This window comes from Citrus sinensis, chromosome 1, assembly GCF_022201045.2.
Source record: "Citrus sinensis cultivar Valencia sweet orange chromosome 1, DVS_A1.0, whole genome shotgun sequence".
Lineage (NCBI taxonomy): Eukaryota > Viridiplantae > Streptophyta > Magnoliopsida > Sapindales > Rutaceae > Citrus > Citrus sinensis.
The window spans coordinates 2,211,213-2,225,482 of record NC_068556.1 but is presented as its reverse complement, the minus strand read 5'-3'; the positions used below and the strand labels follow the sequence as shown (position 1 = coordinate 2,225,482).

At 33.5% G+C, this 14,270-nt stretch overlaps 3 protein-coding genes and 1 long non-coding RNA gene across 6 annotated transcripts in view; 1 reads left to right on the top strand and 3 right to left on the bottom strand.

The window, feature by feature from the left end:
* The window catches only part of LOC102612267 (uncharacterized), a 30,754-nt gene extending 26,093 nt beyond the window's left edge, over window positions 1–4,661 (bottom strand). For 2 of the 3 annotated variants that reach the window (XR_008052222.1, XR_008052221.1), the window contains exons 1-4: window positions 4,261–4,661; window positions 3,720–4,024; window positions 3,430–3,637; window positions 2,654–3,236 (exon numbers count right to left, since the gene is read on the bottom strand). Coding sequence is in view for 1 of the 3 variants with exons in the window: in XM_052434577.1 (XP_052290537.1) it covers window positions 2,724–3,236; window positions 3,430–3,637; window positions 3,720–4,024; window positions 4,261–4,509 (1,275 nt within the window). In the remaining 2 variants the exon portion in view is untranslated. Of the gene's footprint in view, window positions 1–2,583; window positions 3,237–3,429; window positions 3,638–3,719; window positions 4,025–4,260 lie in introns of those variants that run through there. The other variant, XM_052434577.1, reaches the window with a different exon arrangement.
* LOC127901256 (uncharacterized) lies at window positions 587–1,132 on the bottom strand. The gene has a single exon (XM_052438206.1). The coding sequence runs from the start codon at window positions 1,130–1,132 to the stop codon at window positions 587–589; it is 546 nt and encodes a 181-aa protein (XP_052294166.1).
* On the top strand, window positions 4,254–11,093 carry LOC127900227 (uncharacterized). Its single transcript, XR_008052229.1, has 2 exons — window positions 4,254–4,304; window positions 10,867–11,093. It is a non-coding gene; the product is annotated as an uncharacterized LOC127900227 (long non-coding RNA).
* Window positions 8,917–11,071, bottom strand: LOC112497075 (uncharacterized). Its single transcript, XM_052434550.1, has 4 exons — window positions 10,823–11,071; window positions 10,117–10,421; window positions 9,827–10,034; window positions 8,917–9,626 (listed from the first exon to the last, which is right to left on the bottom strand). The coding sequence occupies exons 1-4, from the start codon at window positions 11,069–11,071 to the stop codon at window positions 9,105–9,107; spliced, it is 1,284 nt and encodes a 427-aa protein (XP_052290510.1). The 3' UTR covers window positions 8,917–9,104.
* Window positions 11,094–14,270: the final 3,177 nt, after the last annotated feature.

The window sequence follows — 14,270 nt, the reverse complement described above, 5'->3', positions numbered from 1 at the left end:
ACAACATGGAGGATTGCTCATTTAAGGCACTTCTCTTAACACCAATATTACCATGCATAGTCATAAGGTTAAAATCAAAAGTGGGGTTTAAATGAAGTTTAAACATACCATCATCTAAGATTCCATCACCAACAATAACAGAATCTTTTAACAAGTGAAAAATTGTCCCAAGAAAATCAAAACCAAAACCAAAAGGTAAAAGTCTTGAAACTGAAACAAGGTTTCTAGAAAATGATGGAATGTAAAAGGTTTTATCAAGGTCTAGAACAAAGCCAGAATTAAGGACAAGTCTGTAGGTCCTGACAACTTCAACACGTGAAGGCATCTTGTTTCCTGAATAGATGGCTCGTTCACTTTCCATCGGTTTCCTGTGGTTTAGGAAGCCCTGCATGGTATTGGAGATATGGATTGTAGAACCAGAGTCAATCCACCAAGTGTTATGAGAAACATGAACCATATTAGATTCGTAACACACAAGAGAGATAAGATTACCTTTCTTTTCAAGCCAATTCATATATTTAGGGCAAGCTTTCTTCATGTGTCCTCTCTTCTTGCAGAAAAAACACTTGATAACGTTCTTATTAACCTATTTAAGAGGCGCTTTGCCTTTTCCTTTACCCTTCTTGTCAAATTGCTTTCCAGCAGTCACTGTATGGGCACTTTCCATTGTCTCTTGATTCAACCTCCCTTCCTCTTGCACACATAAGGTCAAGAGTTCATTAATTGACCACTTTTCCTTATGTGTGTTATAAGAAATCTTAAAAGGTCCATAATCTTGAGGGAGTGAGTTGAGAATAAAGTGAACCAAAAATGACTTAGAAATCTCAATTTCTAGTGACTTGAGTCGAGCAGCAATATCCCTCATTTCCATAATGTGCTCACGCACTCCTTTGGTGCCAGTAAACTTCATGGATGACAATTTACTCATTAAGGTGCTTGTCATAGCCTTGTCAGATGTCTCAAATTGTTGCTCTATGGCATTGAGATAATCGTTCACCTTATCACAATCTGGAATAGAGCCACGAATGCTTTTCCCAACATGAGCCTTAATGAGCATCATGCTCAATCGATTGGATCGCTCCCATCGTTCATATGATGCTTTCTCTCGTGGGGTACTTAATTCCGTAGGCATTGGTGGCTCATCCACTCAAGGTCATTACACCCTAACGTTAGGAGAATTCTCTCCTTCCATTCATTAAAATTGTCACCACTCAGAAAAGGGATTCGAGAAGTATCACTATTTGGAACAGACAAAGATTGAATAGCTACAAAAACAAACAAAGTACAAGCTTACAAAACATTTCCATGGATTTATATCATCAAAGTACATGCCAAGGTTACCGAATATAATTTTAAGACACCCAACAATTCTTCACAGAACCAATAGCATGGAAATATGACATTTGTCATGTATCAGGTTTCCAATCGTAATATTATGCTAGTTAACAAATACAGGTGTCCTTTATCATTATTAATGCAATCCAAGAATACAACAAATATATTATATTCAATCATGCATGCATTTATTTACATATTATAATGTCACTAAAACTTAACCGAAAACCGAATGTAGACTACTGAATTAATTGAATTTATATAATAACATGCTAGAGTCAAACGAAATAATTAATTCTACTTATATCAATTCTGCAGACAAGTCTCAAATAACCATTATTGCATAATTCCATTCATGTATTCCGTATGAAAAGACAACGGAAAAATTTTAGGCTATCCTGAAACTATATATATATCACATAATATCACAAACTCATATTCATATGTTATATCACGCATGCGAAACAATTATTCATATAATAATCAATCATGCTTTAAATTATTCAGATTCTAACATATAAGAATCGATAACTAGACGAGAACCATGGCTCTGATACCAACTAAAAGACTATATTCATCATGCGCCAAGTTAGAAAACTTACCTCCTGCCATAGTTATCAGATTCAATTGTACACAACCTTTCTACTAGAATGCAAACAAAACCAACGCAAACAAGCGATGCTTTGTACTCAGAATTTTCTAGTCTATCCAACACTTAATTCCTGAGAGTAGATGGTATACACAAGCTCTGTTGTTAGACCAGGGACCTTGAAAAAAACGTGACCGTCAGTCATCTCCCATCAAGATGACATGTTTAAATAAAAGAGGAAGTTATGAGCCGTTATCCCCTTGATTTTAGTAAACCACCCGTAATGTGTATGAGAGATATTAGGAAGAGGTGTTTTATCTTTATTCAAATTTTAAACCAAACCCAACGTTTTAAAAGTAAACTAAATAAAGATAAATATCAATTTAAATTAGAAAACTAATAATTAAAATAAATTAGATGGCCACATTATACACGTTTTTGAAAACGTGTCTAACACACCAGTCATTTTGTATATTAAACTTTATTATAAATGAAAAATAAACATTACGTGCCATTTATTTATATTTTTTTATTTGATAATTTATTTATATTTGTCTTTCTTTTTTTATTGACAGTAGCATGTATATTTGATAATCTCTCCTAACTTGTTTTCGATCAAGAATTTATTTTTATTTTGCTGAAGAAGTAGAGACACTGAATTAAGTAAGAGGCTTTCGTTATTACAGGAAGGAACATAAGTATAGCAGTTCTTTTACTCACACAATTGAGGTCAACCCTCTTATTTATAGGCAGCTATAGTTAGCATAATGAACAGACCAAGCCGTGTCCTTTGAAGTTATCAAGCAGAACGAAAAATTGAATCAAGAATCGGAGGAACAACGTCGAAAGGAGGCACAACGATGAATTCCGAGTCCTCTAGACTTGCTGTCTTTGGATCAAAAGGCCGCTCCCTTCCAGGAATACTTAACCCTTGTTTCATTTGACCCAATCGTCGCGAATGTAGAACTTGTGCTGAAGTTACAGGTTTCCTAATGGATTGATATTCTTCCAGAGCAGAGTATAAATGATCCGGCCCCCACTTCTCGAGGCATTTTCCTAACACTGCTGCATCTATTATCGCCATGTTTGTGCTTCTGGCAGAGTGTGGAGTTGTCGGGTGAGCTGCATCTCCTGTTAACACCACTCTGTCCCAGATGATTTTCTCCAAAGGATCGCAATCATATATAGCATTAAGGAAAGGATCCTTTGTTTCTTTGATCAATCTTGACAATTCAGGTAACCAAACCTGCTCTGCTCTTTGGTGCAACTCCTCGATCATGTCACTGCTTACTTTCACAGAAGTTGTATTTCCCTGCAGAGAATAAAATAATTTGTTTCCCAATGTCACGTCATAATGCATTGATAAACCGGAAAATTAAAATTAAAAAAAAATTGGATCCAGTGATGGTCTGAGCTGTGTTGATCGTTTGCAAAAATTAGATTTTAGCACTCAACCCAAAACCCCGAAAACAAAATAAAAAGATGAAACAAAAGTAAGCGGTTACCTTGAGCTCGGGCTCAGGTTGATTGACATACCAACCCCAATTGAACTTCTCTTTCTTAAGCTCAGTGACTACGATGTGAGATCCAGAACCAATATTCGTGTAAAGGCATTTCCCAATATCAGGATACGATTTTCGAATGCCTAAGATGGTTTCTGAATCGTTTTCTGAAAAATTAAAAACACCTCTCCACGCACAGTATCCTGTGTACCTATTAAAAACACATTGAAATTTATGAAACAAAATACTCAAAAATTAATTACTTTTATTGATATTCACAAGCAAGCACAAACCTCAATTTGAAGTCAGGTAGAATGCTCCGACCAATTGATGAGAGGATCCCATCTGCTCCGACGAGCAAATCTCCTACTATCTCGATTATTTCATCAGTCTCAAGATCCTTAGCTCTAACTTTGACAGTTAATTTGTCTTCAGAAATACAGAAAGAGAGGTACTGGTGACCCCATAAAAATATTTCAGGTGGCAGAGTATTGTATATAAGGCCATGAAGATCAGCCCAATATGCTGTCAGATATTTAGCGCCTCCTTCTCTTCCTATTACCCAGCTGATCTTCTTTTCCCCATCTGTTGCTAGGTTCTGCAATTAAATACAAATTGAAATTTTATCTATTCAACATATATAGATATTTTTTTCCCAATGAGATTCCATTCTAAATTGTACTTTGAGCAGAGCAAAATATACTGTTATCAAATCTTAACCATACACCATTGTATATACGCGTGTGCAACTAATATCTTTAAGAGATCAGTATAATTCAAAGCACTACTGGATTCTACTGGGAAAAAAAAAATTAAATATATTATATTAAATACCTCAGTAATGGTGACAGGTAAAGTGTTGTTGTAAAGAAGTTCAGGTTCATGGAGCCATGACTGAACAATTTTCTGAGCCAATGGATCGAGTCCAAGGCCAGCACCGGTTGGGTTTTGGGTTGGGGGTCCACGAGTTTTCTCAATCACAAAAACATCCCAGCCTGCTGAAACAAGTGCTTTTGCGCATGATTCCCCAGCAATGCTTCCTCCAACTACAATAGCTTTTGGCTTCTGCTTCTTCATATTCATCTCTCTTGTTTCCAAGTAAATATAACTGAAGAAATTATATTGTTGTATTCAGCACAATTTTTTTTTTTCTTTTGGCTTGGGGTGGTGGCTTTTTATATAAGAATCGTTATACATTTATTTATGCTGTTTAGCTAGCCTAGCAGTATGGATGGGTTATGGGTACCACTTGTTAAGCAAGCTGACCAAGATTACCAAAACGAAAGTCATTAACGGTCAAGTCGGGTTTATCACTCCACACGTGACACGACTTGCTCACATCAAAGTTATTTGTCAAGGAATATCTCCGGCACGATTTTTGCACTTGAATGTCAATATCATGTAGGAATATTTCATTCCTATTGTATAAAGATATTGTGCAATAGTTTAGGAAGTATTCACTTATTCTCCTTTAATATTATTAAACCTTTTAACGGCTACTTTGTCTTTATTTTGTATAAATAATTCTGTAAATTTCATTAAAAATACAGAACAAGAATTATATTCTTCATACAATTTCTTTCAGTGCAGTGATTTTATCATTATCAAACATGCACTTGTAAAAAGTAATTAAATCAGTAAATTCTTAACTCGCTATGGGTTTTTTATTTTTAAAAAAAATTCACCTGCTGTAGGTTTCTAAATCCTCGCGTAACCTGCAATGGATTTTTAATTCACAAATATTAAAACAATACTTTTAAAAACACAAAAAATAAATTAAATTATATAAGTCAAACTATAAATTTCTAATAGGAGCTTAAAAATCTACATATAATACCCATTTCTAAATTTTATCAGTATAAATGAGAAATTAAAGTTTTAACATTAAAATAAATACACAAATATGTCAATCTAGTATAAAATATTTTTGTTGATCAATAAGATCAATACCTTACTTCATCTTTTTAATCAATACATAAGTATTGTCAATAACATTAACAAGTAAATTTTAGACAATTAAATAAGTAAATAAATACCTAAAGTTTAGTAAGCAATCATTAAGTTCACAGCTATTAATTTTTTGTTTTATAATTACAAAATTTTTACGACAGTTGTAACTTAAAAGGTATAATACTTCGATTCCAAACAAGACCTAGGTTACAAAGTTATGCCAAGTGGTGAGCGAATGGTCCATGTTATTAACTAAAACAAGATTAAATGTGAAAATTATTTGTTTTAATTAGTGTTAAAAAAATGTAATTTATTTTTTTTAAGATATTTTAGTATTTATTTAAAAAGTAAAAATTTTATGAGCATAAATATAAAAGTATTGAGTTATTAGATATTTATTGATTGCAAAAAATAACTTAGTAGTTATATATATATATATATATATATATATATATATATATATAATACAAAACTAATACTGTCAATACAAAAGTTAAGACGTAAAATAAAAATGTGAAACCAATGGTACCCTCATTGATGTAGCATAATTATATATTGACATGTGTTAATATATTATTTATCATAATCATTTCACCACCACGTAATAATTTCTACAAGAGTCAATTTTAAACATATTTCACAGGATTCAAACTTTGTGTTTGTGGTATATTGACATATTATCTTGTGAGAAATTCTAGAGTATAATATAGGTGCTACATATAACTAATACATGTATGATATGTATAGTTTAATTAAATATAACTATTAATTACATGATAATTTTTTAAAAATAAATACACATATAGCGTATATATATTAATTGAGTGTAGTACTTTTGGTATACCGTAAAATCTCTGCTAACTTGTTTTCTTTGTCTTCTTTGGTGGGCTATTGCCATTTAATTGACATCATTTATTCATCTATTCTAGAACTTGGACTCCATCTGTTGGAGTCTTATAGGATGTGCTTTTGAAAAATAATTAAGGAAGTGCCTTTCCAATTAAGTGATCTAAAACTAGGGCCACATACAAACTTCAATGTATTAAATGACGAAACACAATACAATAAAGTCTGGGGTCTTTATTTCGTAATCACTAATCAGATCAAATTAAGGGAGAATCTAATCCATTTTTCCTCGTTTAATAGGGTAAAAAGCTATTCATTTAGGAAGAATGAAGTGGTGGGCCAAATTTCGTCTCTTTATCTTCCTTTCACGCCCTCATTTTGACTAGAAATTTGTTCTGGTAAGAAAATAGATGAGAAACTTGTGCATGAGACTCCTGCCCTACCGGAATCAATAGATATATTCTTCAAATTTGTTTATTTTGAATACAGGGCATGGCTCTACAAATCACCATCATTCTTAAAGGAACGAAGATAAATTGGTACTAAAAAGTCTGTGGGTCTTAAAATCTTAGCAAATCTTTATCTTTGGGCAATTGCTAAGTTCTAGCTTCAAATTTTGATGACAATCCAGTAACATATCGTCTCGCTCTTCGTTTTCATAATTTGGGTATTTGGTTTTAGCAGGTACCAAGGGCGGAGGTAAGAGGAGGCTAAGGTTTTTTTTTTTTTAAATAATAATAGTTAATTGTAAATTTACTCTTATTAAAACTTATCGTAAAAAAATAAAGATATAACTAATAATTACAGTCAAATTCTATTTTCTTAAAGTTACAAAACTCACTCAACTCCCTAACTAATTGATCCAAAATCCAAATTCTCCAAAACTCAACTGATCAGGTCATTAAGTAGCTACCTCATAAGTGATGCCCAGCCGCTGCAGCACCCTCATGCTCAGTCTCTCGCCGCACCGGAAGTCCCAAATTCCCCATCTTTCCATGCACCGCCCGGTATGGTGGTACCTCACCAGTCATTTTGTATATTAACTTTATTATAAATGAAAATGATGGCTTACAATGCTGATTCATCTTCTTAAAATTATAAAACAATTGATATAATAACAAAGAAAGACTCATCCTCAATTATTTTTTTACAGCCGTTAAATTTTCAGGCTGAATCTGGAAAACTTTTGGAAACGATAATTGCCTGACAGTTGGGGAGGCGTCGTCAACCCCAAACATTACCAGTCATAATTTAAAAAAAATGAATGATTGATTCAGCATCATTGCTAAAGTTTCTGTCTTTCTTCTTAATCAATTTTTGGAATTCATAATCATGTCAAAGTTGAATTCTTAAAACTAACGGTACGTGAAAATCTATGGGAAATTTATATAACTAGCTCAAATATTTCAAATTGGTCCTTTAATTTTTTTCTATTATAACTAGCTAACCAACTAACTTTTAGTTTTTATGCGAAGATACTCTTACCACTCTCAACAAATCATTAAATTTGATATTTGATATTTTAAATGTCATTCTCTAGTTTATTCAAAACAAATAATTAAACAAAATAATGTTATTCGATCAGTAATTATAAAAATTAAAATAAAAATAAGAATCAGCGCAGGCATCTCACATTTCACCGTGACTGGTGGCGAAGTTTTGGTTGGTGCTGTTGAGCTATCTGTATTGTATTATTATTATTATGAAATGGGCAACTTATGGATGAGCAGCATTGATTGAATGTGTAAAGGAAATCGTTTTATTCGTCTTTTGCAATTTCTTCCTTCAAGACAGAAGATAAGAAGCTCATGACAAGGAACTATCAAGCGTTATTGACGGAGAAAAAACCCATCACTTGAATTATTTCAAGTATTTTGTTACATTTCAATTTATTTCTAATATATTCTTCGTAATTAAGAAAAACTGGCATTTATTATTCGCATCCCTTTTAATTATATTTATTTCTCCATCCACTTCCGGAAAGATAAAATGCCTTCAACCATGCCCGCATTTATTTGCAAAGCAAAATAATGTCAACTAAATGCGCGAGAAAGGACTAGCATGTCTTAGTTCTCGCTTTAATTTGTCAAGATTTCACTCCTGCGCATTCGAGTGTCTTCTATCAACTTCAGTGTAAAAAAATTCTGTCATAGTTTAAGTAAAAGGGAATTTTCATTGTTTGTGTTTTTCATATTTTCTCTCAAAATCACTCACATTATCTCATCACTAGACAAGGACCAAACAAAAATATTGACCCACACACTTGTGATGGAAGATGATAGAAAAAATGTTTCATATCGCTAATATTAGTTACTAGATTAATAACGTAAGCCTAAGGCAACTCCTAATACATGAGCTAGTATTTGAGTACAAGTTCGACTCACCAACTTTTGTATGCACCACTTATAATAAAAATTCTAAATTTTTTCTTCAACGCGTTGATCACCATAGTAAAAGTTACTAACTCTCATGTTTAGCTTCATCGGTCGTCTTACATAAATTCTACCACATACCTTGCATAAATCTCAATCATGTCTTGTGCTTAAATAGCGTGCACTAACAAGCAGCAAAACATCCTCCTTCATGGAAATTGTTTTTGGGAAAAACAAATATGGATAGATCAATGACACAACACAAGGACAATCCCATCCTATCGTGGTGTCCTTTTTATAAGAAAATTAGAAAAGTTGGGTGTATTTCGATCAAGAATTTATTTTTATTTTGCTGAAGAAGTAGAGACACTGAATTAAGAGGCTTTCGTTATTACAGGAAGGAACATAAGTATAGCAGTTCTTTTACTCACACAATTGAGGTCAACCCTCTTATTTATAGGCAGCTATAGTTAGCATAATGAACAGACCAAGCCGTGGCCTTTGAAGTTATCAAGCAGAACGAAAAATTGAATCAAGAATCGGAGGAACAACGTCGAAAAGAGGCACTTTCATGTTAACGATGAATTCCAAGTCCTCTAGACTTGCTGTCTTTGGATCAAAAGGCCGCTCCCTTCCAGGAATACTTAACCCTTGTTTCATTTGACCCAATCGTCGCGAATGTAGAACTTGTGCTGAAGTTACAGGTTTCCTAATGGATTGATATTCTTCCAGAGCAGAGTATAAATGATCCGGCCCCCACTTCTCGAGGCATTTTCCTAACACTGCTGCATCTGTTATCGCCATGTTTGTGCTTCTGGCAGCGTGTGGAGTTGTCGGGTGAGCTGCATCTCCTGTTAGCACCACTCTGTCCCAGAAGATTTTCTCCAAAGGATCACGATCATATATAGCATTAAGGAAAGGATCCTTTGTTTCTTTGATCAATCTTGACAATTCAGGTAACCAAACCTGCTCTGCTCTTTGGTGCAACTCCTCGATCATGTCACTGCTTACTTTCACAGAAGTTGTATTTCCCTGCAGGGAATAAAATAATTTGTTTCCCAATGTCACGTCATACTGCATTGATAAACCGGAAAATTAAAATATAAAAAAAAAAAAAAATTGGATCCAGTGATGGTCTGAGCTTTGTTGATCGTTTGCAAAAATTAGATTTTAGCACCCAACCCAAACCCCCGAAAACAAAATAAAAAGATGAAACAAAAGTAAGCAGTTACCTTGAGCTCGGGCTCAGGTTGATTGACATACCAAACCCAATTGAACTTCTCTTTCTTAAGCTCAGTGACTATGATGTGAGATCCTGAACCAATATTCGTGTAAAAGCATTTCCCAATATCAGGATACGATTTTCGAAAGCCTAAGATGGTTTCTGAATTGTTTTCTGAAAAATTAAAAACACCTCTCCACGCACAGTATCCTGCGTACCTATTAAAAACACATTTAAATTTAAGAAACAAAATACTCAAAAATTAATTACTTTTATTGATATTCACAAGCAAGCACAAACCTCAATTTGAAGTCGGGTAGAATGCTCCGACCAATTGATGAGAGGATCCCATCTGCTCCAACGAGCAAATCTCCTACTATCTCGATTATTTCATCAGTCTCAAGATCCTTAGCTCTAACTTTGACAGTTAATTTGTCTTCAGAAATACAGAAAGAGAGGTACTGGTGACCCCATAAAAATATTTCAGGTGGCAGAGTATTGTATATAAGGCCATGAAGATCAGCCCAATATGCTGTCAGATATTTAGCGCCTTCTTCTCTTCCTATTACCCAGCTGATCTTCTTTTCCCCATCTGTTGCTAGGCTCTGCAATTAAATACAAATTGAAATTTTATCTATTCAACATATATAGATATTTTTTTCCCAATGAGATTCCATTCTAAATTGTACTTTGAGCAGAGCAAAATATACTGTTATCAAATCTTAACCATACACCATTGTATATACGCGTGTGCAACTAATATCTTTAAGAGATCAGTATAATTCAAAGTATACACGAGTCCCAGGGAAGTCGCCTTTGTTGGCAGAACTTGTGCCTCCCGGTTCGAGTCAGGACTTCTAGTGTGGGTTGTGGTACGGGCTTAAAGGTGCCTCCCACAGTTGAGGCCCTCCCCAAGATACCTCGTGGTTAAAACCAAAAAAAAAAAATTCAAAGCACTACTGGATTCTACTGGGAAAAAAGAAATTAAATATATTATATTATATACCTCAGTATTGGCGATAGGTAAAGTGTTGTTGTAAAGAAGTTCAGGTTCATGGAGCCATGACTGAACAATTTTCAGAGCCAATGGATCGAGTCCGAGGCCAGCACCGGTTGGGTTTTGGGTTGGGGGTCCACGAGTTTTCTCAATCACAACAACATCCCATCCTGCTGAAATAAGTGCTTTTGCGCATGATTCCCCAGCAATACTTCCTCCAACTACAATAGCTTTTGGCTTCTGCTTCTTCATATTCATCTCTCTTGTTTCCAAGTAAAAACTGAAGAAATTATATTGTTGTATTCAGCACAATTTTTTTTTTTCTTTTGGCTTGGGTTGGTGGCTTTTTATATAAGAATCGTTATACATTTATTTATGCTGTTTAGCCAGTCATTAACGGTCAAGTCAAGAACGGGTTTATGACTCCCACTCGAATTGCTCCCGTCAAAGTTTTTTGTCAAGAAATATCTGCCGCACGATTTTGCACATGAATGTCAATATCATGTAGGAATATTTCATTCCTATTTTATAAAGTTATTGTCCAATAGTTTAGGAAGTATTCACTTATTCTCCTTTAATATTATTAACCCTTTCAACGGCTACTTTGTCTTTATTTTGTATAAATAATTCTGTAAATTTCATTAAAAATACAGAACAAGAATTATATTCTTCATACAATTTCTTTCAGTGCAGTGATTTTATCATTATCAAACATGCACTTGTAAAAAGTAATTAAATCAGTAAATTCTTAACTCGCTATGGGTTTTTTATTTTTAAAAAAAAATTCACCTGCTGTAGGTTTTAACAATTACTAAATCCTCGCGTAACCTGCAATGGATTTTTACTTCACAAATATTAAAACAATACTTTTAAAAACACAAAAAATAAATTAAATTATATAAGTCAAACTATAAATTTATAATAGGAGCTTAAAACTCTACATATAATACCCATTTCTAAATTTTATCAATATAAATGAGAAATTAAAGTTTTAACATTAAAATAAATACACAAATATGTCAATCTAGTATAAAATATTTCTGTTGATCAATAAGATCAATACCTTACTTCATCTTTTTAATCAAAACATAAGTATTGTCAATAACATTAACAAGTAAATTTTAGACAATTAATTATGTAAATAAATACCTAAAGTTTAGTAAGCAATCATTAAGTTCACAGCTATTAATTTTTTGTTTTATAATTACAAAATTTTTACGACAGTTGTAATTTAAAAGGTATAATACTTCGATTCCAAACAGGACCTAGGTTACAAAGTTATGCCAAGTGGTGAGCGAATGGTCCATGTTATTAACTAAAACAAGATTAAATGTGAAAATTATTTGTTTTAATTAGTGTTAAAAAAATGTAATTTATTATTTTTAAGATATTTTAATATTTATTTAAAAAGTAAAAATTTTATGAGCATAAATATAAAAGTATTGAGTTATTAGATATTTATTGATTGCAAAAAATAACTTAGTAGTTATATATATATATATATATATATATATATATATATAATACAAAACTAATATTGTCAATACAAAAGTTAAGACGTAAAATAAAAATGTGAAACCAATGGTACCCTCATTGATGTAGCCATGAGAGAGAAAACGCGATGCATGCACTTCGGGACTGTTTTGTTGCAAAGAGAATATGGAATTGTTTAATTCCGGTCAACTTCAGACATCATTTTTTCTTCTTTAATATTCGTGATTGGCTCTGTTTCAACTTGGGAAAGACTGGTATCAATGAAGTGGGGGATGAATGGGCATGTTTATTTGGAGCGACTATCTGGAAAATTTGGTTTTGGCGTAATCAATTTCTTTTCTCACAAAAATCCCCTTGCTGCACTCATGTTGTTTTGGCGTAATCAATTTAGAGTGGCTATCTGGAAAATTTGGTTTTGGCGTAATCAATTTGGAGTGGCTATCTGGAAAATTTGGTTTTGGCATAATCAATTTCTTTTCTCACAAAAATCCCCTTGCTGCACTCATGTTGTTGCTGAAATTAAATCTTGGGCTCAGGACATTCAAAATGCACGATCAACTCTTAGTTTCGGTCAGAGTAATAAGATCATCAAATATGTTAGATGGCAAGCTCCCCCTGAATCTTTTTTCAAATTAAATACTGATGGATCACGATTAAAGAATGGTCTAGCCAGCGCTGGGGGCTTGGTGAGGGATTGCTCTGGAAAGTGGCAGTTTGGCTTTGGCATGAACATTGGATTTGGATCGGTGACTACTGCAGAACTTTGGGGTCTTTTTCAAGGACTTAATATTGCTTGGGACCGTGGCATTCGTTATTTAATTGCAGAGGTGGATAGCCAATGTGTTTCCCAACTTATTTCCTCTACTAGTTTGATGCCTAATGCAATATTTTTTCTCTCATAACTGCCATAAAGGAACTGATAAATAGACAATGGCTCATTACTATAAAGTATATATATCGGGAAGCCAATTTTGTTGTACATTCCATGGCGAAACTTGCTGGTTCCTTACCCCTTAGACTTCATGTCTTTGAAAACCCCCCCGAGCGTCTTGGTTATTAGTTATGTAATGATATATATGGAACCTCTATTCCCCGTTCTGTTTTAGCCTAGTTTTACTAGACTCCAATGTATCAAAAAAAAAAGGGAAGTCCATTTCCAATTAAGTGATCTAAAACTAGGGCCACATACAAACTGCAATGTATTAAATGAAGAAACACACTACAATAAAGTGTGTGGTCTTTATTTAGTAATCACTAATCAGATCAAATTAAGGGAGAATCTAATCCATTTTTCCTCGTTTAATAGGGTAAAAAGCTATTCATTTAGGAAGAATGAAGTGGTGGGCCAAATTTCGTCTATTTATCTTCCTTTCACACCCTCATTTTGGCTAGAAATTTGTTCTGGTAAGAAAATAGATGAGAAACTTGTGCATGAGACTCCTGCCCTACCGGAATCAACAGATATATTCTTCAAATTTGTTTATTTTGAATACAGGGCATGGCTCTACAAATCACCATCATTCTTAAAGGAACGAAGATAAATTGGTACTAAAAAGTCTGTGGGTCTAAAATCTTAGCAAATCTTTATCTTTGGGCAATTGCTAAGTTCTAGCTTCAAATTTTGATAACAATCCAGTAACATATCGTCTCGCTCTTCGTTTTCATAATTTGGGTATTTGGTTTTAGCAGGTACCAAGGGCGGAGGTAAGAGGAGGCTAAGGTTTTTTTTTTAAAAAAATAATAATAGTTAATTGTAAATTTACTCTTATTAAAACTTATCATAAAAAAATAAAGATATAACTAATAATTACAGTCAAATTATATTTTCTTAAAGTTACAAAACACACTCAACTCCCTAACTAATTGATCCAAAATCCAAATTCCCCAAAACTCAACTGATCAGGTCATTAAGTAGCTACCTCATAAGTAATGCCCAGCCGCTGCAGCACCGCCGCACTAGAAG

Coding starts and splice junctions, on each gene's coding strand:
- LOC127901256 (XM_052438206.1), bottom strand. CDS start 1,132: ATGCCTACGGAATTAAGTACCCCACGAGAGAAAGCATCATATGAACGA.
- LOC112497075 (XM_052434550.1), bottom strand. CDS start 11,071: ATGAATATGAAGAAGCAGAAGCCAAAAGCTATTGTAGTTGGAGGAAGT. Junction 10,422..10,822: donor TACCTATCGCCAATACTGAG/GTATATAATATA, acceptor ATTTAATTGCAG/AGCCTAGCAACAGATGGGGA. Junction 9,627..9,826: donor AACCTGAGCCCGAGCTCAAG/GTAACTGCTTAC, acceptor TATTCCCTGCAG/GGAAATACAACTTCTGTGAA.